This window comes from Sphaerodactylus townsendi, linkage group LG07 (genome assembly GCF_021028975.2).
Source record: "Sphaerodactylus townsendi isolate TG3544 linkage group LG07, MPM_Stown_v2.3, whole genome shotgun sequence".
In the NCBI taxonomy this organism is placed as follows: domain Eukaryota; kingdom Metazoa; phylum Chordata; class Lepidosauria; order Squamata; family Sphaerodactylidae; genus Sphaerodactylus; species Sphaerodactylus townsendi.
Genome location: NC_059431.1, coordinates 40,310,159 through 40,334,148, shown reverse-complemented (window position 1 = coordinate 40,334,148; position 23,990 = coordinate 40,310,159). Strand labels below are relative to the sequence as shown.

Below are 23,990 nucleotides of genomic sequence, written 5' to 3'. Positions count from 1 at the left end.
TCATTCTCAGCTTGCCCTCAATATATTTGTGTGCAGCTGAAGGGATTCTCCCTGTCACCATTTGCTATAAACAGCAGGACATTTTCTCTGCAGTCTCCGATCCAGAGTGTGTTTTCAGCCCAAAAAGTACATAGTTGTACTCAGCTGGTCCGACCAATTCTGGCAATATGTAGTTTTTCCCTTTCAAAAAATTTTTCAAGGAGCTATCTTCATAGTTACACAGACACACATAATAGAATTGTAGCAGCTTGGAAGATTGATCTGCTGCCCATTGAAAAGCATTGGGCTGACCTGCCCTCCTTATCGAGTCGATATATATTGAGTCTCGTAGCTTCAAAGACACCTCATTGAAAAAGCGGGGGGATGACATGTGAACATAATTGGTGGGTAAAACTATATTCACATACTTTAAACAGTGAAATGGTAGGCAGCTGTAATGCAAGTAGGGAAACATCTATTGGAAACACATTCAGCAAATGGTGGGGGGCATGGAGTGGTGGAGAAAAGAAGTATTCTCAGTAGAAATGTTTTAATGTTCCATTCATGAAACAAAAAAAAAAAAAACCAAAATGGTTCTTTTTATAATGTCTGTAAGACATTTTATTTATGATGTGGAGAAAAAGCCATTATATCCCAGTCAAAAGGCAGGAGGGATGTTGCAAAGTAGGAACTTTTGATACAGAGGAACAGTGTGCAGAGGAAAAATGATTGGGGACAGAAATGCTTAGGCGGCATTTCTAGGATGCTAATTTTCTGCCCCCAAGCTGAGTCACACCTTGGGAAATACAAAAGGCTTCTATCAGAAACAAAAATAATCTATCTTCCTCTCAATGTACACAGTGCTAACCAAGCAACTATTGTCCTTACACAATCTCAGCTCTGGTTCATTTCAAAATGTTCATTAAAAAGGAGCAACTGATTTCCTGTTCAAGCCATAATTGTTAGAGACAACCCTGCAAGCACAGAGCACTTTGGATCGAAACATGAAGCAAATGCCTCCTTTGGCATATCAATTGCCATACTGCTTTATATCCAGGCTCCTTGACCTTGAATAAATACGAAATTATTGAAGTACTATTCAGTGTACTTTCTAAATAACATTGGGTCAACCTCCTCCCCAAATACAAATTGCCACTTTGTTAAATCATGTTTCAGAAATCGGGTATGTAATCTTTTTCTGATTGTCTATTATATAAGAATTTTTCAAGACAGAAAACAGATATAAAAAATTAACATACAAATTTACACACAGTACCTGACACCACAGGGAAACTAAAAAGGAAAAATCTCCACTAGTTAAATAGCAGCACTTTTGCATACAAACAGTGAAACAATGATACTCCCTTACACATTGTCATGGCCGCACAGAGGCTTTTGTTATTTCTGCATTAAGCTTCAGTTTCCCCATAATTAATAGGCGTTTAGTTCATTGTAAAGTCTTCTAAGGGAGGGAATTTTAGTTAGCCCCTGTCCCTTTACAAGATTTCCCAATGGAAAAGTTCCCTCTTTACCCAGCAATCCCTGTTCTCGTTCACAACCAGTCAATCAGGCGAGGTGCCAGGGTAGCTGGAGACTGGGTATATTAAGTGATATGGTGGTCCACCAGAGCACAAGTTAAGTTAGCAATTAGGAACCAGACAGGACTGAAGAACTGAAAGGAAGCAAGACACAGTGGACTTTGAAAGCAGCCAAGAAGACACAGTCTACAGCTTCAAATCTGCTCAAGACAAGCAAGTACTCTGATTTAGATAGACCCAAGGGAAGAGTTAGGGTCTTAATTCTGCTAAGTAATGAACCTTTTGTTGAACTGTTGAACCTGGCTTGTGTCTCCCCCACTCTGTCCTAGCCAAGTACAGGACACCAAAAACAGTTTCACTTGGGTGCAGAACACACATCATACAGTAGTTATAAAATCTGCAAAGCTCCTAAGTCTCTTAAAGAACATAACTAACATGGCTAAATAACTAAGGGGTGTTATTGATTAAATGAGTCCAACTTACATACAAAACTATCATCCAAGTTTTGCACTCTCTGCACTATCAACATGAGGCCCAACATTTATATATATCACAACATAGAACACAGAAATCACCTAAAACAATTGTAAACTGTGTACAATAAAACCTGTTTGAAATTCCTAAAAGCCTATTAAAATCCCCAAAAGCCTATTAAAATCTTTAAAAACCTATTAAAATCATGAGATTTCCAAAGGGGAAAACCATTTCTTCAGCTGAAGACAAAGGTAAATAGATGCATCTTTACAAATTTTCTGAATACATGTTGAGAAGATGCCAGATGTGCCTCAGGGGGATCATTCCACAATCTCGAGGCCACCATTGGAAAAGCCTTATCTCAGGTCTCCACCTTTTTTTTAACCACTGAAGGTGGTGGTACTATTAGAAGGGATTCATCTACTGACCTTAGGGCACAAGCAGGTTGGTATGGGACAGGGGTAGGGAACCTGCGGCTCTCCAGATGTTCAGGAACTACAATTCCCATCCTTCAGCATGGCCAGGTGAAAGCCCATGCTGGTAGGAAACTTGATAGTAATTGGACTCCCCAGACATCTGGAGAGCCGCAGGTTCCCTACCCCTGGTATGGGAGAAGGAATTCCTTTACACATTTGGAGCCCAAGCTTCTACAGGTAAGGCGAGGGCACTTGGGAGCGATCATGTCAATGATCCTGTTCCTCTCACTATTCCAGAGAGAGACCAAGGCCTCAACAGGAGTACCATCCTTGCCAGCTGGAAAATCCCCCAGAGCATTCAGGAACCATTCTTATATTCTTTTAAAGGCCTTCCTTATAAATAGGTCATTGCCAAAGCTATTGAGGTACAGTCTACCAATCTCCTATTTCATATACATAGTATCACTAAAATGCATGACTTTGCTCAAACAGGTACTAAGTGCTTACCAACAGGCCCCTGAAATACAATGACTATCAAAGTATACTTCATATCCAGATTCAAAGAACAAAATGAACTAAAATAACACATTTTCCCTCTGTTATGCTATGGCCATTTGTGCATTTATGTAGTCTCCTCCACATTCATTCCATTTAGGGTAATCTCCCTCTAATGTACACATTTTACCCTCCTTGGAACTCACTGCACCTCAGCTGAGAGAAGCACCACAGCTTTCAAAATCTGTAAAAGTTTGACTCTTCCCCCTCCTTCTCAGAGAAAGCAAAAGGGGAAAGTGTGTGTTTTGCTTTCTACAGCTCTTCCTGGCTTTTCTGCCCAAACAACAATTCCTCTAGCAGGGGTAGAACCAGGAAGCAGGGGCAAGCAGAAGGACAGATCAATGCAGTGGGAGGTGCACTGCAGCAAGAGAATCTCATTTGCTAAGAAAGCAGCTTAAAAAACCCACTCCAAAGCACACACTTGTGTGGAAAGCTGTGAGTGCACAAACAGGCCTATGACTTAAGACTGTAGTGAAAATACAGTCTTAAGTGAGACTTAAGTGAGACTTAAGTGAGACTTAAGACTCTGCAACGGGCATTTTCAGCAGTTTCACACGACATTTTGGAAGTAGGGTATATGCCATGCGGAGCCGCCTCCGGTTGCCCCCCCGCCACTCACCATCCCATCCAGCGTCGCTCTGTAGGACTGCAGGGACCCGCCCACGCTGCCCTGCGACCTTCAGAAGTCAGAGGGTAGAATGGGTGTGTCTCTGCAAACCTCCAGAGGGACACTGCACAAGATGGTGAGTGGAGCCAACGGGAAAAACAGTGTCTTCCCGGCGGTAGGGTTCACACCGTGCCAGTGGGAACACTGTGTTTTTTGAACCTCATTGAGCGAGGTTTTCAGGCTGCTGCAAAGAGAACGGTCTCCCAGGATGGTGCTGCTGCAAAGCGAACACGTGCGAACGGTCTCCCAGGGATGGCGTCAAAAAGATGCAGGTGCACAAATTACTCCTGTTACAGAGAAGTCCTTTTTTCACTATCCCCTCAATAGTTAAACAACAGCTTTGCCTCAATCCATAGTATTTTTTGGCTTATAAAATGTTTATGAGTTACAAAAAAAAGATTCCTTTTTCTTCTACTAGCTCATTCACTTCTAGCTGTAGAATCACTGCTCCTTTTAAACCATTACTACCAAAATGATTCATGATTTCTCCAGTACTAATATAACTTTGAAAGTGCTTGCTCAGTTTGCCAGTCAACTCTTCCTTGCTATCATAAAGAAGAGGAAGAGTAGATTTATTTTTCCTCTTCTCGTTCAACAACAACCCAAACACAGAAGTATATTCAGAAATCTAGACAGGAAAAGAGCCCCCAACACAACTGTATTAGTAGACACTACATGGCTGCTTTTAAAAAAAACCTGAACATAAGCATGTCTTCCCACATCCACACAATTTTTCTCATTAATTTGCACACCTGCCCCAGAATTCCTCATGACCCACAGTAATGATGTGCTTTATTTCTCCTCATTAAATTGTAAACCTGCCTCAGATTTATTCCTGGGCCATTGCATGGGTTGCCTGTATCGTACATTTTCTCATGGAAAACCACCATATTATTGTACAAAAAGTGAGCATTTTAATCCCTTTCAGCTATATTCTCTCCCTTATCAACATTTTTGTGTGGCTGCCAGAATAAGACATAATAAGCTTGATTTTCAGCCAGATCTCAATCAGCACTTTAGTTCCACAAGCAAAATCCTGTAACTTCAACTGCATTATTGTACCAAACAGATGGTACAATGGCTTATCTGTATGACTCAAGAACGTAAGAATGATTTAGTCAGTCTTTATATCTAATTCTGGACCATGCCACAGAGGCTGTGATTGATAGAGCTCCACAGACCTGAAGGACACGCCAAAGTTCCAGAATAATCTAATATATATGTATATAATTATTTCAGATTATTCTGGAGCTTTTTCTAGCACTTTTTCTATATTATATAGATATACACACAATGGCCGTTTCCACATGGAGGTGGAAGCAGCTGGTGCGTACATTTAAATTGCCGACCTGACAATAACGCTTCGTCGTCATGGGCGGTCCCAGAAAGAGCCTTGACGACGGCAATGCCGCGAAGTGCCGTGCGCCCGGCCGACTGTATGTCCCCGGGCCTCCGGCATAAGCCGAGGCCTGAGGACACGCCCCAAGCCCTACACGCCTGCTCGAAAATGCGCTTGGCAGGGGGGCGAAGCGTCCCCGAACCTCAACGGCAGCGCCGGAGGCCCAGGGACAAGGTAAGTGCATGGAGGGAGTGGGGGGAGGCGCCTTGAAGCCGCTGCCATTCGCACGGCAGCGGCTTCAAGCCAGCGTTCCCGGGAAAGTGCGCTTCCCAGCGCACTCCGGAAATGCTGGCTTGGCGCCGGTTGGGCGGCGCGAGGGCAGTGCGGCTGCGATGCAGCTGCGCCCCCTGTGCGAATGGCAGCCTGGGGACGGCGTTTTTGCCGTCCCCAGGCCGCCATATTCCGCCCGTGCGGAAACGGCCAATGCTTGAAGCTTTTAAAAAAAGAATGTTAACTCAGTTGTCAGTGGTCATTGTAGAGGTTTCTAGGAAACCACACAATATAGCTAAGCCTTCTAAGCTTTGGTTTCTCTAAAGCAAAGCCCAGTGGAGTAGAAGTTGACTGGTTGGGGGGAACAAAAACAGCCCTAGAAAGGTCTTGTTACCCTCGTTGGTCATGCTAGAGGACTCACTGGGGAAAGGCACTGTGGTGAGCATTGCAGACTCACCTGTCCAATTGGGCCTGGCCTAGTTACCTGCACTGTTCAACAGAGCCAGACTTTGCACAGGGACACGTAGCCAAGGGGATGGAAGGACAGAAAACTGAAGGAAATGGGGCAAACAAAGGTTGATTAACTGTTGGATATAGAGTTCCAGGTCCGGGCTGGGAAATACCTGGAGATTTTGGGATGATCCCTGGGGAGGATGGGGTTTGGGAAAGCGAAAGACCTCCACTGGTTTTTATACCATACAATGCACCCTTTAAAGGAACCATTTTTTCCCAATGGAGTTGGTCTGTGCAATCTGGAGATCAGTTGTAATTCCAGGAGATGTACAGGCTCTACCTGGAGGTTGTGGCAACCTAACTGGGTGGGAAGGAGAGAAAGAAGTGGGAAAAGGGGAAAGAATTCCCCTTCCAAAGCAGCCATTTTCCTCAGTTGAACTAATCCCTGTCACTTGGAGATCAGTTGTAATAGAGGGAGATCTCCAGCCATCACCTGGTAGAAAACTTTCCCATCTCTTCCTACCTAATCATTTTACACATTTTAAAGGACATTTGATACAACCACTCTTCATGAAATAATAGCTGTAAATATCCAGCAAAGCTCACTGGTTAGTTAAGAGAATGTGGGGAAAATATTATTACAAACATCTGGTAATGGAATTGCTACTTTCTCTAATAATGCTTCTAGTTTATTACAAGATATCACTCATGAGCTCAGTCATTGCCATTATCTGATCTCTTTTCACTTAATATATTTAACAATTCTACTGCACACACAAAAAATATCCTCAAATAACTATCAGTTCAGTGATCGCTTGAGTTTGTATTCTGGATACCCACAGAATTAAAGCTACATAGACAGTGCCCTCAGCTAAAACATGCCCCCCCCCCACCTCAGTTTAGATGTTCTGATTGAAATCTGCCCATTCCACACCACATCCTCACCCCAAATTTGACAGTATTCTTCGATTAACCAACAGAAACAATTTACTTTGCATTTAACTGATAGCACTGAAAATGTATTGTTAATAGCTACAGACCAATGGAATGTTAACACAGTGCTACACTCAGGAGTAGTAATGAGTGGTATGGAAGCTATGGAATTAAAATGACTTCTTCCACAGGTAATGGAAGTCAGTTCAATGATTTGATAATGTCAAACAGTAAGCTCACATATATTATTGTTGTATCCATATCTGACAATACCAATAACAATGTACGTATCTATTTTACTAACAATTAGTACCAATATCTATCAACTATTTTCACAATACAGATGATAGAAGAACAGGTTTTCTGATATATTTTCAATGTACTGCCAAAATGTCCCTGATCTTGGGAATTTGGCTTGAAGCAGTCTTACCTGTATCATTGTCTGCGAAAGCAACAACAAACAGATTTATATCAGGGCTTCTTTCCAGCCCTGTGTCAGCGTTTGAAGTTGGAGGCGGCTCTTCTTGAGATTCTAAAACCTCCTTGGATGGGCTTGTGGGCGGGGCGATTGCAGTAACACTTGATGACGTAAAATATTCTGTATCAATTTCTGGTTCTGTAATCTTCCCTGTAAAATCATCATCAGTAGTGGTTTTAATGGAAGAAATAGATTCATCAATTATTACCATGTCTGTGTTCACATCCTCATCCGGTTCCCTGTCAATTAAAGGTGGTTGTGTTTTGGTAATTAAAGGCTTGGATACTGAAGTAGGCTGAATTTTGGCCAATGCAGCAACTGTAGACGTGGTTATGCCACTTAGCATTGTTGGTTTGCTTGGTGCCATAGCTGAAAATAAAACAGAATCAGTTCTTATGGCATCTTCTGTTGTTCCTGAACCTTCTGGACTGTGAGTTGTAAGGCTAACTATTTTTACCATATAAGTAGATTTTTCAGCTACAGGAGCAATATATTCTGTTGGACCTACAGACTGAGTTGAGGGTGATCCATTTTCACTCTCATTTGTGGGAGACACTCCAGTAGGTTTCGGACTGGATTCGGTGACAGAATCTCCATCGAAAAACAGTTCTGGCTTTGTGGCTGCATCAATAACAGTAATTTTTACACCTGGGTCCAAAGATGCTATAGTTGTGTGTTTCTCCTCATATGCAGGTCCTTCAACAGCTACACCATGTTTAGGTGAGAAAGACAAATTTGTAGTGCCTGGAACAGTAGCCAGTTTCCCAATAACTTGATCTTTAGTGGTGGATTCCCCTTGAATAACTGCTGCAGGCTCTGTCACTGTTCCTAAGCTAACCGTATGAATAACAGCAGAAACCACATCTTTACCATAAATATCTTCTGAAGTTTTGTAAATGGGGGTAGTATCAGGCTCTGTCTTTGATAGTGAAATGGAAGTAGTCATTTTGGCTGACTCTGTAAATGTAACTGACTGTGTGCCTGCTATGTCTTCAATGTCTACTGAAGGAGAAACAGTAGTTATTTTTCCTGAAGCCCCTAACTCTGGCTGCTGCACAGTAGCACTGCCTTCATAAGCCCAATCATATTGCTGATCTGTTTTTGCTTTAGGCTTCTCTGGTTTCATTTCTGGTGTGGGTGCAAGCATTGTGATTCTATCATGATGTCTTGTCATCTCATCTCTTTCATCTTTGGTAAAACCTCCTGACATATCCACTATATTACTTGCATCTGTGACAGTAGACATGCCCCTTGGTAACTCTGTAGTGTCTGATGAAGGAGTAAAAGATGGCATGCTGCTTTCAGTTGCTGACACTTTAGATTCTGTGATCACCTCTCCATCTAAAGTTGTGTGTGTGGGAATTATCCCTCCACGATCTTTACTCTTACCTGAATCAGCAGGGACCACTGTATGCCCTTCCTTCCCATTTAATTCTGAGGACTCCATATGTACAACTTTAATTGTATCAGTCACTGCAGAAAGTGTTAGCTCATGGATCTTTGTTGCTGATGGTTTCTTGCTTTCAAATAAAGCTACTGAGGACAACTTGTCTGGCATAGGTGTGGCATTTTCATCAAAATAAGTCTTTGACACTTTAACAACATCTATTTCTGGAGCACTGCTAGGGGTCACTGGTCTATGATCAGTCGTAATAGCACCATTGTCATCTTTTTCTAAAGTAAGTTCATGCTTATCAGTAAGCTGCTCTTTGGGAATGACAACAGTTGTGAGTTTTGTGTCAGTTTTTGCTTCCATTGATACTTCTGTGGGATGGATGCCAAGCTGTGTTTCTTCCATTTTTAGAGTTACAGACATCTCAGTTTGAACAGGATCACTCAAGTTATCTCTGAATATCGGTCCCACTTCTATCTGTTCAGTTTGCTTTTCAGAACTTAAGGAAGCATCATCATGGAAGTCTGAGATAGGTGGGGTAAATGGGGACATTCTATGCAATTCTGATGAATCGGTAGAGTCAGTAACAGTCTGAGGTAGAATAGTAGATAAATGAATGGGTTTCTTGGGTACGTTCTCTTCCTGTTTTTCTCCAGGAATGACATGGGGCCGAACTGAAGTTTTGGATGGCATTATCTTCAGTTCTTTTAATAAATTGCCTGATCCACTTTCCACAGGTATATGCAGTTCAACAGATGAAGAATCTGATACATTCTGTTTACCTAAGCAAAAGAGAAGTTACAAAAAGAATTAGAAACTTTGGCAATTTAAAAATTACTTTTTTCATATTTTTCTGCTTTACAGTCCAATTCAGGAAGCAGAATACATTTTGAAACTGCGCCAATGCATTTGTCCATCCCGCTGGTCTACATGGCACCTGAGGAATGTAGGGTTTGAGGAAGGGAGGGGCTACAATGTGGTATAATGCAATACAGTCCATCTTCCAAAGTAGCCATTCCTCTAGCTGTACTAATTATAATATCCAGCCACCACCTAGAAGTTAGCAACCCTACTTCTGAAACAGAAACTTCTGAAACAAGCACATAGTTGAAAGGCCTAGAGACATACCTGCAACTCTGACAAACAAGAAGATCAGTCTCATGACCAATAAGAAGTGCTCCAACTGGCATATTTAGGGCTACTAGCTGTCAGGTGGGAACTGGGGATCCTCTGGAATTATAGATTTATTCCAGACAACAGAGATCAGTTCCCCTAAAGAAAATGGATGCTGAGTGTAGAAGGTGGACTCTTGGAATTGTAACCAATTGAGGCCCATGTCCTCTCCAGGCTCTATCCCCAAATCACCAGGAGTTCCCAACCTGGATATGGCAACCCAACCATCTCATCTCCTGACAGTGACTGGGGAGGGGGGGGGACCTGACAATCCTTGGCATCCTGTGGATACTGTCTTGCTATTGACAGGCATTTTATATGCTTTTTCTCGGTACTTGGACTCCATTCTTTTGTCAGTTCAAGCAATCTAACTTTCCAGATATTTCAATATAACTTCTGTGGTCTTTTGTTCTTTCCATGTGGAAGGAATGTATTTTTAGAAGTTTTCTTTTTAAGGGTCAAGGAACTCCAGGTATACATGGGCCTGTCTTGCAGTTCTTGTTCTCAAGCTGCTGTGCTTTGCCTTCCTCCTCCTAATTCTCAAAAGTTTGAGGGCTGAGATGCCCACAAGCCTTGTGGGTCCTGCCTTTTCAACCTTCTTGGATCCTTGGAGGAGCATTAGGTGAATGTGGCCAGGCCTCCTCCCCTTCCTCCCTCCCACTTACCTAAAAGCTTGGAACAGCCCAAACTGCATCACTTGTTTGCTAGGGCACTGGCAAACCAAATGAGCAGCCTCTTAGGGAGGCCACACAAAGAAAGACACATGTTTAATGTGCAATTCATATTGTGATTAGTAAACCATAGTTTAACCCATATGTTTTGTCTGGTGTACATTCTGGGGTATAAGAGGGACACATGTTTAAGGTGAATGAGCACTAAGAATCGAGCAAGGGACTGTGATAGGGAACTGCTGTCTAGAATTACTGCCTATGTAAATTTGAAAATTACTGATATAGGAGATGGGGGAGGGGGAGAGTGTCATCAAGTCCCAGCTGACTTACGGCAACCCTGTAGTGTTTTCAAGGCAAGAGATGTTCAGAGGTGGTTTGCCATTGCATGCATCATGATCCTGGACTTCCTTGGTGGTCTCCCAACCAAATACTAACCAGGGCCATTCCTGTTTAGGTTCTGAGATCTGACATGATCAGGCTAGCTTATGCTATTGGGCTATAGGAAATACCCATGTGTAATGTACAAAGAAGCTTTAGGCTCTCATAATGTCAGAGGGGTTGTGTTCTAGGAAAATTATTGATCTTTTAGAAAGCCACTTGATTCCTGCAAAATAAAATTCATGAGCACAACTATTGTGATCATTCTTGTAAACTTACAGTAACTAACTGCTTTTACACCTGATCACTCCAAGCATGAAAAGCAATTTGTTGTTCAGAAGTGGGAGAAGCTAAGGCAGGAACAAAAGTTAAAAAGCAACCAAGAGTGTATGAACATCTGGCACATATGGATGTGGGGTCACATCCTGTTTCAAATGACTACATTCTTGCACCAGCACTATTTATATCCTAGCAGCTACAGTCTGAAATCACATTGAGACAAAGCTGAAACATAGCTTCAATATAGCTATCACATCCTGGGTACCATGCAGAGAATATACAACTGACATGCAAGAGAAGATTGGCCTTTTGTATTTTATTTTTGCACTTTAAAGCAGATAATTGGGTTTCTGATTTTGATTGCAGCAGAAGTTAATTGTTTTCCCACCTGGAAGCTCATATCAGCCTAACAGCCAAAAGATATCTCCTTTTTTCTCCTATAGCAGTGATGGCGAACCTTTGGCACTCCAGATGTTATGGACTACAATTCCCATCAGCCCCTGCCAGCATGGGAATTGTGGTCCATAACATCTGGAGTGCCAAAGGTTCGCCATCACGGTCCTATAGGGATAAGAGTAGCTTGTTGAACATCTGGAGCTGCTTTTTATTGAGTCAGACCAAAAGTCTATCATGGTCAATATTGTCTGCTCTGACTGGCAGCAATTTTCCAGGGTTTCAGGTAGAAGTCCTTCACATCACCTATTGCCTGATTCTTTTAAGTGGACATGCAGAGAATTGCAACTGGGATGCCCCCACCCATAGAGAGGTCAATTTGGATCAAGGCAATGGGGTAGAAAAAAGATCTGTTCAATTCAAAAACAAACTCCCAGCCACTGCTTTAAAGTTAAAGATCAACGCTGGGAGATCTAGTCATAGATGCCTCTTTCAGGTCAAAGCACCCGTTTAAGAACTTATCAATGGGACTTAGGAGCACCTACATTCCTATGAACTGTATCTGATGTTTTACATTATTAACTATAATCTTGCAATTTAACCTTATTGAAATTATTTTTTTCAGATGAGACCTTCCAAAAAGGAAAATCAGGCACTAATACTGGTGTTCTTCTGGCTTTTGGTTCTCCACCTATATGTGGGTGCATAATTTAGGGTGTCATCTTGTACTATACTAGATTAGGAGCTATGGCTTTAATTATATGTTTTAATCCTATAATTGTATGTCTATTTATTGTTGTAGCTGTTGATGTAAGCTACTCTGAGCCTGGTTCTGCCAAGAAAAGCCAGGGTATAAATAAAATTAATTCTGTAGACCTATCACTTGGCTGTTTCAAGTTATAGTAGTAGATTTGGTTGGAGATACATTTTAATAGTACATAACTTTGCTGTTGAGTAACGGCAGCATTCCCTTATATATTTTGCATTATGAATAAAGAAGAATCACTCTTATATAGTGCTGAGAATATTGGAGTAGGACAGAGCGATCTGTGTTCAAATTCCCATTCAGCTGTGAATGCTCATTGAGTGACTCAGAACCAACCACTGTCAGGAGAATCCTAAAACCATCTTTCTGCTCAGGATTGCACTTAAGTAGCCCAATCCAAAGGGGCATGGGAATGGGTTTATGGAGCTGTCATGAGCCTGTGCTGGTTCATTTACTCACCTGCCAGCGCATTTGGCATGCACTGATGGGGTGGACAAACTGGGAGGTAAGCAGGTGTTGCAGACCTTGATGGTGCCTGACCCAGAGAAGAGGTGGACTCCATTGGCATCCGGGAGGACACTGATGTGGCTGGGGATAAACCCAGGGAGGAGCTCACCTTAGCTTCTACCTGGCCTTTCAAGCCAGGAATACCAACCTGGGACCTCTGGAGTTACGCCTCCTCCAAAGGGTCTTATTTGAAAGTTATCTGATATCATGTTTATTACTGTGCTTATCCTTGTCTCTAAGGCTCATTCCGCACATGCAGAATAATGCACTTTCAAACTGCTTTCAGTGCTCTTTGAAGCTGTGCGGAATGGCAAAATCCACTTACAAACAGTTGTGAAAGTGGTTTGAAAACGCATTATTTTGCGTGTGCGGAAGGGGCCCTAGAAAAAAAAAATTCAAACATTTATCATTGCTCAGAAGAAAAGTGCGACTCACAAGTAGTTTGAAGCTTAGCTGCAAAAATGGCTGTCAGCTTTGTTAATGACATTGTTTGTTTTGGTGATAGAGACAGATGCCTTCTTTTGGCAGGAAACTTGCTTCACTAGATGTGAAGATGGCAGCATCTAGTTGGCATCTGAGAAGTCTATTTCAATCTGTCTTTGCCAAAATCCCTCTTCACTTCCTAGAGCTACTGGCACTGTTCCAAGGTAGATCTTTACGTCAGTGGCTTTGGAATGGAACTAGTCTCTGAGAAAGGGTGGTAGAAATGTGAAGGAGATGTGGTATAAAAGTACAAAGGTTGACTAAATGCTCCAGCTTCAAGGCAAAGGGGAAAGGGACATGGTAAAAGGATGACATCATTACATATTACTGTACCAGCATCTGTTCCACAGACTTCAGACACTGCTGCTGCTATCTAGTGTCTTAGGTAGATTTTGCCCTCCATAGAGCCAAACAGTATATTTTCCACTCCTCTGTCCGATTAACAGGCTCTTATGTGATGGTAATTGTAAATTTTCATTTATTTATTATTAGATTTATAGCCAGCCCTCCCCTATCAAGATGGGCTCAGGCGGCTCACAAAAGTCTACAATACAATAATAAAAATTACATTTCAAGCCTAATTCCTCGGTGCTCCAAAATCCATGGCCATAAGACCAGTCACAGAGCCGAAATGAGTAAAAAACAGATAAAAGGGAGGGCACAGAAACAATTGAACAAGAATAAGAAAGGGAAATGAGAGAAAGGGGGGATGGAGGCCAGCTGAGTTGAGCACCATTGCTGCCCTCAACTATAGGTCTGGCAGAACATTTATGTCTTACAGGCCCTGTGGAATTGAAGCTGGGCCTGGGTCTCATTTGGCAGAGTGTTCCACCAGTTTGGGGTAAGAGCCAAAAAAGAGCCAGACCACTGTTCAAGGCATCTCCCAGTTGTAGCCTGCCTTGTTTCTTGACAAGCCATGCACCCCTCCCCAGAACTAGCAGGGATAACAAGATTATTGCTTGGAGCTCCAGCACAAGTCATGCTTCAGTCAAGCACTGAACCATCTGTTTCATCACTTTAGGGAGCTGCAATAGATTCCTTGGCAGTTGATAAAAATTGTTTCCTAGAAGTGAGTACAATAGAGATGCGACCTCTACATTTCAGTCATTTTCTTTTTAAAATATCTCTGTATGGTTAATGTTATTTCAAAAGATTGCACTGAATTCCTTTGTTAGGAGTACAGAAGCCTCAGCCATGAACTGTCTTATTAAATTAAGTTAGAAAGAGCATATAACTTTTTTTTAAAAATGAAATAACTGTGCATTCTTAAAATAAACATCATATAAACTTACGTTTAAAACAGTAGGCGTCAAATCGGCTGTCAGGGTAAGGAAACCCTGTTTGGTTCTCAAAGCGAAAGAGGGTTCTCACACCCAGTAAACCTCCTCCACACTGGATTCTTGCCACAGAAGCAGGGTAGCGCACACTGCCATCAGCCAACCAGCCATAGTCACATTTGTCAAAGCCATTTCTCCAGGCAGCATGCAGGTCTCCGACAGAAGCAAGAACTGCATCCTGTGCTTCACACTGCCTTTTAGCTTCTTCAAAAGTTAGCTTGTTGGGACCAGTTACATGGAAGACATCACCTAGAGGAACAGATACACAATGAACCTTTTACAAAAGAACCAAACGTGTATGGCTATGTCACATTTCTAAAGGGATTTCAATAGAAAATATGGCTTCCATCACATCTATAACGGAAACAAGAATGAGACAGATTTCTTAGTAAGATTTTTCTGTCCTTCCCCAATATGCCTTTATCCATGTCATTTGCTCTGACAACTCTGTCTCCCTCACCCACCTGAAGGTGCCCCATCTTCCTGGCTGCCTGTTATTTATGCATTTAATTAATTTGTTTTAAATATTTATATCCTACTTCAGACTCAAAGCAGCTAACAATGCAATGTTGCAAGGACCCAATGACAACATATCAGCACCCTTTTCAAAACACAGACAAATCTGTTAAAACATTCTGCACTGAATGCCCTCTGAATTAACACTGTTTTAACATGCCTTCCTAAATGCAGGAAGTGAAGGCATCCTCTGCACTCAGTCTAGTAAACTGTTCCTGAAATCTGGGCCCAGCACACAAAAATTCTGCGATCTAACTGTTGCCAAATAGACAATTGTACAAGAGGATATCTTAAGGAGAAAGTGTCAGAAGAACAAAGTGGGCACATGAGATTATAACAGATATATATAGGTTCGTATCTATAGAAAATGGTGCCCAAGGCAAGCACTAAAACTGGATTTCACAGGGTGTCCATTACATAGTGGTTACACATCCAGGGATCATTGAAATATGCAAGTCCTTATTTTGCACAACCCATATTGCTAGGACAATGCAAGGACAAGGTAGCAGCATATCCAAAAAGACAGTTATGCCCCATTTCAATAGCAGAATACTGTTTTCAAAGGGCAACATGGAAGAGATTGGAGGCTATCTTAAACTTTTGTACCATGAAGCCACAAATTCCAAGCTTTCTTTTCTGTAAGGAGATATGTGGGTACTGATTCCTTTCATAAGGAATCTTGGCTCATACTTAGAACCAGATCATTCTTTAGTGACTCTAATAAATGGGCACTATTTGGTTATATGACCAAAGAACAGTATAACCTTTCAGATAAAGATGAAAATGCCAAAAAAATCACCACTTTATTTTCATTGTCACACCACCAACTATTAGTTTAAAAATTCATGCTAGTACAAGAACAAAAGGTTTAATTAGGTTAACGTGTTTAGTTGTTGACATTCAAACTAAGCAATTACACCTCCAAATGTCTAGTTTAAAAAACAACCAGTAAGCCAATAAACCAAGCAAACAAATTCCCATAATGTTCTTTTTTACAAACAGGCAATGTGCCTACAAACAAACCATCTGCTTTGCAATGAAACTACAAATCCATGTGTCAATATTAATCTGAACTGCATCTTAAGAGCTGTAACAGGCATTGCAAAATGTTAACAAAGAGGATTATCAAAGAAAAATAGTCAAGGATTGGTTGAATCTGAAAAAAATGTTCCAACAATTCTGCAGAGCTGCAGATGTTTGTCCTATTTTTCTTAAAAGTGCCGAGAAAAATGAATTCTGAGGCAATTTAGCAGGTAATTAAAGTATTTGGATCTCAGTTTGGCTAGCACTGAAACAAATGTCTTGTTTTGGAGCTGTTTTGATTTTTACAAAATAGTATAATAATTATTGTTAAAGAGCACAAACCAAACCAGAGACAATCTGATATGCTCTAAGTTGTAACCATAAACACAGTTATTTGAAAGTAAATACCAATGCAATCAATGAGTCCTATTTCTAAATTTAAGATCAGGATGTAAGTTCTGCTAAGACCTATACTGGAAAATAAGTGTTTTAGGTTGCACCCTAGGAACATTTTCCTGGGAGAAAACAATAAAATGGCACTTACCATTTCAGGTAGACCAGTTTGGGATTGCTTACTAAACATGTACCAGTGGTATTTAGGGAAGTCTAACTTGTCTGACATGCTCCCAAGAATTTTATACCAGAAGTTTACAAATGTCAGCATAAGAGGGTTCATGTGGTCTAATGTTAGATTCACTAAATGAACTCCTCCTCACTGGGTATGGTTATTTTGCTGTTAAAAGCTCATTTTGCCTTGTGCAAATAGAAAATATTATCAGAGAAACCAGTTGTGACTGATGGAGCTGCATGGTGACAATTTCTGTAGAAATTAGGTTTTGTGAACGGGTCTAACAGTTGGCTTACAAGCTAAACATGAATGCTAGGTACCAAAAATTGCATTTCGCCATTCACTTGCTGACCAAGGAACCACCAACACTGCAAGCCTTAAACATGTGTCCATTGTGTTCAATAAGACTTACTCACAGGTAAGTACAAATAGGATTGTAACCTAATTACCAACTTCAGCAAAGAAATATGTGACTTTTATTTATTTACTTGATCCCTTCTTGTACCATCTAGCCATCCCATCTCTGGCAATTTGTTGATCCCCTCCCGGATATCCGGACACCATCCAAAAATATGGGTGGGCTACGCTGTGCTACTGTTTTAATAAGTTTTAATGGATTTTAATTTATTTGATTATGTTGTTAGTAATGCTATTTATTGTTTGTTTTGTTGGTTCTGTTGTAATCTGCTCTGAGCCCTTCGGAGATAGAGAGGTATACTAAGTTAAATAAATAATAATAATAATAATAATAATAATATTTACATTATTTACATTCCACCTTTCTCACTGAGACTCAAGCAGGATTACACAATGTAAATCAAATGCAATCAGGATGGAACATTCAGTAAACCATGTAATAAAATTAGGATTGCAGAAATTTGAAACAAAGATGAAAAATGCATAAATATCAACAGTAAAAGCATGTTAGTTGCATAGTAGGATAATGCATTCAGCAGCAGAGAATATGTACTATGAAGTTACCAGATGGTCATAAAAATCAGTGTATAACCTGAGAAAGTTGTAAAAGTTTGCTACTGGACATTATGGTTATCCAAGGAAGATCCGTGCTAATTCTGACCCATTAAGTCCACCAGCTCCATAAAATGGCCCTGGTTCAATAAATCTCCTAGTCAAATAGGGTTGTCAAGCACATGGCATGTCAGTATATGTGGCTGGTGGAGTGCTTGGTAGGTGACACATTGTACAGACTTGTATTAAGACCTAGTTCATATTAACAGATAGATTGGTAAACCAGATGTGTCTGAACTTTGCCACATCAGGCAAGGATAATATGGTTGAATGATCACCTAAGGTGTGTAGGGGGTTATCCCTGCACATAAAAAAAATGTTCTTAATCTCTTTGTGTAAGTGAAGTTACAGAGACAAAGAGATCTAAATACACAGACTTGAAGAACACAGCTCATGAAAGAGCTTCCTAATGGAAATTAAAGCAGTGTGATAAATCATGGAATGTATATTATAAACTGTGCCCTATGCCTCAAACCCACTAGAATATTAATCTGTACAGCCCCTAGAAGTAGACACCACAGACTAGTGTTTATGCTCTTTTCACATATTCAATGGCACCAAAGGCAAATGATTGTTTGGACCGTCAAATGGACTTCCTCCTACCAAAGTGTAATTTCGTTAATTTAAAAACAAAGCATTAAAAGCAAAATCTTTAAAACCAGCTTTTACTCTGTCTACAAGAGTGTTACAGTCCGCATTTAAGTGGGGGATTAGACCTATCATACAGTCTGAGCTGTTGAATTATGAATCTGCAAAAGCCATGGCTTCCCAAACAAGAACAGCTTTAAGGTATTTTTTCCACATGTCCGAAAAAGACAGAGAAAATCCATCTGGCAAGCTTGTGAGTGACGTAGCCTTGAACATTAGTGTGATGAAAAAATATTGGGGGGGGGGGAAGGGATCAAAAGTTAAAGAGATCTGTAATGTTTTGATAGCTGTAATCCACATGGAGGAGTAACTCAGCAAGATGATCAAGGCAGACACCGGGGCCAGAAGCAAGAGGGAAAAGGGAGCTTAGCTCTGCCCATGTCCTGCAATAATAGGGGAAGCATGGAAACCATGACAATGTTTGGATTTCAGACAGCAATGCCGTTTGTATTAGTTTTGGCCCCTGTTTAGGTCAATTGCCTCTACTCAAAAGTCAAAGCTCTCTAAGAAGCTCCAGATTTTCCTGGTGTGTGTGCACACACGTTTGCCTTGCTTCGTTTAAAAAGCACCTAAGCTTCTTTTTATTGCTGTTGAATGCAGCAAGATAGACTTGGCAGTCATTGAAATGGAAAATTGATTCCCCTCTTCCCCTTGCCAAAAAACTTCTACCCAAGAAGATTACCAACTTCTTGTTTTCACAAAATGTTTCTCTGATGTTTTGGTCATGTATTTGTTGCAGATGGGAAAAGATTCTAGCACAATTTGTATCAGAAGTAATATCTGTGTATCCTTGCCCTAAGCCACTTGCCGACACTACAGTATTGCTAGAAGTCAGGGACAGATTTACATTTGACATATGTTAAATGCATGAAAACATTCAGGAAGAAATATAAGCACAAAGTTACAACAGTTATGTTTAAATGTTTCTCCCACAATAGGTATACTGATTCAACAGACCTTATGCCCTGGTCTGGATAGCTGGATACTAGAAATGTAAAGGAATCATCAAGCCATAAGATTAAAGACAATCTCTAGCTGTTCACATGTCAATTTGCTTCTCAACCACTTACAGGATTTCCAATAACATACTCAAACAAGCAGTCATAATAATTACAAGATGGGGGAAAGAGCCTTGGGGCACAGAGTGGTAAGCTACAGTACTGCAGTGAAAGCTCTGCTCATGATCTGAGTTCGATCCCGATAGAAGTCAGTTCAGGTAGCCATCACAAAGGTTGACTCAGCCATCCATCCTTTCGAGGTCAGTAACTACCCTGATTGCTGGGGGTAAACTGTAGATGACTGGGGAAGGCAGTGGCAAATCACTTCATAAATGTAGTCTGCCTCATAAATGTTGTGATGTGGTGTCACTTCATGGGTCATTAATGACCCATTACTTTTTAAATCAAAAACATAATATTTATTACAGCCAAATATCCCCCACCCCACCCCAATGCCTGGAGAAACAAAACAACAAAGTAAATCTTCTTAAACATCAGTGGCAACAATCATTACCAAGTCCTGGGAAGATCTGAAGCTTAGGTGCTGTTCCTCAAGGTGTTCTGTTCAACTCTGTATTAATAACAATTAGACTTTACGTATCATACAGCTTCTATTACATCCGTCTGTAATAATGTTCATGTTCTTTTAGACTCATGCAATTACAGTTCCAAGTGCTGAGTGTAAAGCTGTATGGCCCTCATATGCAAACAAACCCCGCATGTCAATTTGCAATCCACAGGGTAGTTATTGTTCTTACAAGCTTACTGTTAGGACAGTTCAACTTGTAGTCCTGAGTAAAACAGTTTGCCCTTACTTTACAATGTGTGGTGAATACACACTTACTAGTCTTTTTGAAATATGGAAAATATGAAAGAAACATCTGGATTTATGCTGCTCTTTTAGAATAAAAATCATGAAGGTGCACCATGGGAAACTACACATTACAAGTTTCCATTAGCTCTCCATTACGGAACTTTCCTACCACTCCCAGATTGTATATTATATTTTGCATGGTTTAACAGGATCCGAGGTGGTAAAAGAGGTCACATTCTTTGGATTTGGGATCTGCACCATCAGAAAGAGATGGAAAATAAATTTCATTAAGAGTGAATTTTTCAGTTTCCATGTGTGCCAGCAAAATATTAATATATTTATTTAGGGGGTCAAACAAAATAAACATTCCTTCACCAACGTTGACTGGTAAGCCAGCTGTGGCCCTTCCTGGAGGAAATATCTTGCCACTGTGGTGCATGCCCTAGTAACATCTAGATAAATTACTGCAAACTCTTTGTGGGGCTGCCTTTGAAGTCAGTCTAGAAGCTGCAGCTGGTAAAGAATGCTGTGCCCAGAATGTTGACTGGAGTGGAACATAGGGCCCACATCACTCTAGTCTTGATCCATCTACAATGACTCCCATTTTCTTCCGGGATCAATTCAAAATTCTGGCATTGCCTTTTAATGCCTTTGAATACCTATAGGATTCTGACACAGCATGATGGGAGTAGCCACAAAATAGCTGAGACAAAATGGCTACCTCAGGAGGCAGAACCAGCCACAAAATAATTAGCATAGGTTGTCAGAGCCAGCGTGTTCCAGTGGTTAAGAGTGGTGGACTCTAATTTAGAGAGCATGAAGCCTGGTAGGAGACCTTGGGCCAGTCACAGTTCTTCCAGAACTCCCTCAGCACCACCCACCTCAAAAGGTACTTGATGTGGGAGAGAAAGGGGCTGTGATTATGAGTCACTTTTAGACTTCTTAAGGTAGAAAAAGCAGGATATAAAAATCAGTTCTTATTTCAGTGAAGATTCTAGTGCTGTGGTGGCAATTGCTGCCAAAGCAAGATGTTTAAAAATTTGTACAGCCAATCAAATCTTCAGTAGACATTCAGGGCCCTCCTTAAAAACACTTGGAAGGCCTCAGAAAAGATGTCAGTGGGTAACATGGCACTCACAGGCACCATGTTTGGGACCCCTACCTTAAAGTCTGCCTTCTCCCATGTTACCAGATAGACCTATAGTGGGTGGGGGAGGCCTGTTTCTTAGGATAGCAGGCTCTCTACCTATTCTGCCAACCTCAGAGGTAGCCTAGCAATGTAGTGTCAAGATGGACGCCATCCCTGCACGAGCAGGGAGTTATCACTGAGGCAAAAACCTGCCTGTGCAAAGATCTCCTACCAAAATTTACTTGCAAATTGCTGCCACACCTTTTCCTGAAGCAATCAGGAAAGGACAAAGCCAGTTCCCACTTTAGCCATGGCACCCCTGTCCCCATGTAACAAAGAGTATGCTAACTAATTTCATCAAAAGTTCCTGCCAGCTATTCTTCTAAGCACTAATTCCACCTTCATGTTCCCTAACCTCTACAGTGACCACCTTCATCTGCATTGGCATTATCCTGGAACTGTTCCACCCCCAAATCTAACAATTTCTAGGTACTCCCCAAGCTTAGAAAATTAAGCCAGGTGTCCTCCTATTATTCTCTCTCCCAGAAAACAAGGGCCGCCTTTCTCCTGGGAAGACTGGGTCACCTGAGGACCTGTTTCCCCCTATAAATAGACTATCCACCCAGAACAAGGTGTTCAGCATTTTCCTGGACATCTCTCTGTCTGGTTAATACTGTTCCCAGCTCTGCTTTCTACCCTGTCTAGTGGAGTTCAGCAAACATCATTGAACTTGCTCACTGGTCAATCATCTTCTAGATCAGGTAATTATCACCTTGTTCCTCAAATACTGCACTTTGTTGCAGACCTACACCCTCACTCCTTTATACATCCTAGGACTGTGTGAACTCTTTATGTGTTTTGAATATTTATGTGATTGTATGTTCATTATATTACTTTTTCTAATAAAACTGGTTAAATTTTACACCACATTTCTTGTAGAAACCACCTCTATAAATGTTGGTGAACAAAGATCTCAGCCTCTAACTAAGCAAGGTTTGACCTTGCTAATTCCCCAGTCTAAAAGGGGCAGGCTCAAGCATTGAGGGTAACACCCATATGAAACTATCAGTCCACTCTGACCTTGCTGCAGGTGCTTTGTGTGGTTTGACATACTGCCAATAACTGCTATGAACCCGCTTCCCTTTTTCAAAATGATTATTCTGAAATCATGCTCACATGAAGACTCTTTGCAGGGATTCTAACTGTAAGACGAGTTTAACATTGAATAAGCATAAAGAAAAAATGCTGCTGTTTTTTCTATTTAACAAGACGGAAAATAAATTCAGACCAAGTATTTTAAGTACTAACGTAGCTTAAAGCTTACCACTGTGGTGTCTGGTGGTTATGTCTAGTTACACACTAGTGCTTCATTTTAGCTATCAGGTTCACTGCTAAAAATAACAAATTTTGCTCACCATTCAAGCTTCCCACATAGCAATAGGCATCATAGGTTTCATTGGGAAGACGATATCCATAGGTTCTGACTCCTTCCTTTCCCATCATGTCTCCATAGCATCCAACTCTGGGTTGTCTGATGGGATACCTGCAAAACAGCACGTAAAAGCTGGTGAAGGTTAAGATTTCTTTAGCCTTTTCTCATTAAGGATGAACCAAGACTATTTACATTAGCATGCACAGTCAAGGGGCAATCTGATTTTCTCACCTAACAGTCTGGTCAGACAACCAGCCAGCATCACACTGCTCAAATCCATCTTCATAAGCAGCTTTCAGTTGACTGGGGCTTGCTATAACAGCACCATTCTCTAAACAAGCTTCCTTAGCCTGCTTGAAATTCATGGTGTACCTACTGCTGGCTGCACGGTAGTGGAACACAACACCTGCAGAGACAGGAAATCTAGTCACTCATATTGCATCACTAGATTTTCTTTCTAGCCCAGTAAAACTAGCAAGGTTGGACATACCATGTAACAAGGATCGGAATTATTATTCAGTGCAGTTCCACAGAGTATAAAATGGCAAACTCTCCATCCCTCCTACACCCAGAAGGAATAGGTAATAGAGATGTGACCCGAAATGTATCTGGCTGTCCCTGACCCGAGCCAAGGCTTTTTCGGCACTGGCCCCAACCTGGTGGAACTCTCTGTTGAGTGACATCCAGTTCTGAAGGATTTGGTTCAGTTCTGCAGAGCCTGTAAGATGGAGTTGTTTTGCTGGACCTATGGCTGAGGACAGTGACAGTTTAACGTTAATTGGCCTTTCCCCTGCTGAGCCTACTTAGGGTTCTTGCGCTTATTACGCTGTCAAGTCTCCTATTGTTCACCCATAAAATAAGGGGATCACTATCTCGGCATTATCTGTTACAACTAGGATTTTAATTGTATTTTAATTTTTTAATGTTTATTAATATATTGCTGTGTAATTTTGTGATTATGTATTGTCGAAGGATTTCATGGCTGGAATCACTGGGGTGCTGTGTGGTTTCCGGGCTGTATGGCCGTGTTCTAGCACTGGGGAGAAAGTTGAGGTATAAATGAAATAATCAGATTAAATTCTGTAATCTTTCAAAGCATATTCCAGTGCTGCCTTAACAAATAAAAGTTCAACATTGCAAAAAGTAGCATCAGGAAAGAAAGATGTGTCTGTCTTCCTACCCAAAGAATGCTGCTGCATGCTGCTCATCCAGTTCTCAAGTTTGCCGTATGGACTACTATGGTAGGAAAGCAGGATATGTACAGTACTATTTGATTTTCAGTGACTAGATGCGCATAATGAACTGAAGATTTCTACAGTCAATTCCGCACAGCAAATGTATAATGGGTTGC

General features: G+C 41.1%; 1 protein-coding gene across 7 annotated transcripts in view; it reads right to left on the bottom strand.

Moving 5' to 3' along the window:
- The window catches only part of VCAN (versican), a 152,578-nt gene that overhangs the window by 75,709 nt on the left and 52,879 nt on the right, over window positions 1-23,990 (bottom strand). For 6 of the 7 annotated variants that reach the window (XR_007245089.1, XR_007245090.1, XM_048503758.1 and 3 more), the window contains exons 4-7: window positions 22,871-23,045; window positions 22,623-22,750; window positions 14,438-14,731; window positions 7,055-9,277 (exon numbers count right to left, since the gene is read on the bottom strand). Coding sequence is in view for 5 of the 7 variants with exons in the window: in XM_048503758.1 (XP_048359715.1) it covers window positions 7,055-9,277; window positions 14,438-14,731; window positions 22,623-22,750; window positions 22,871-23,045 (2,820 nt within the window). In the remaining 2 variants the exon portion in view is untranslated. The remainder of the gene's footprint in view (window positions 1-7,054; window positions 9,278-14,437; window positions 14,732-22,622; window positions 22,751-22,870; window positions 23,046-23,990) is intronic. The other variant, XM_048503760.1, reaches the window with a different exon arrangement.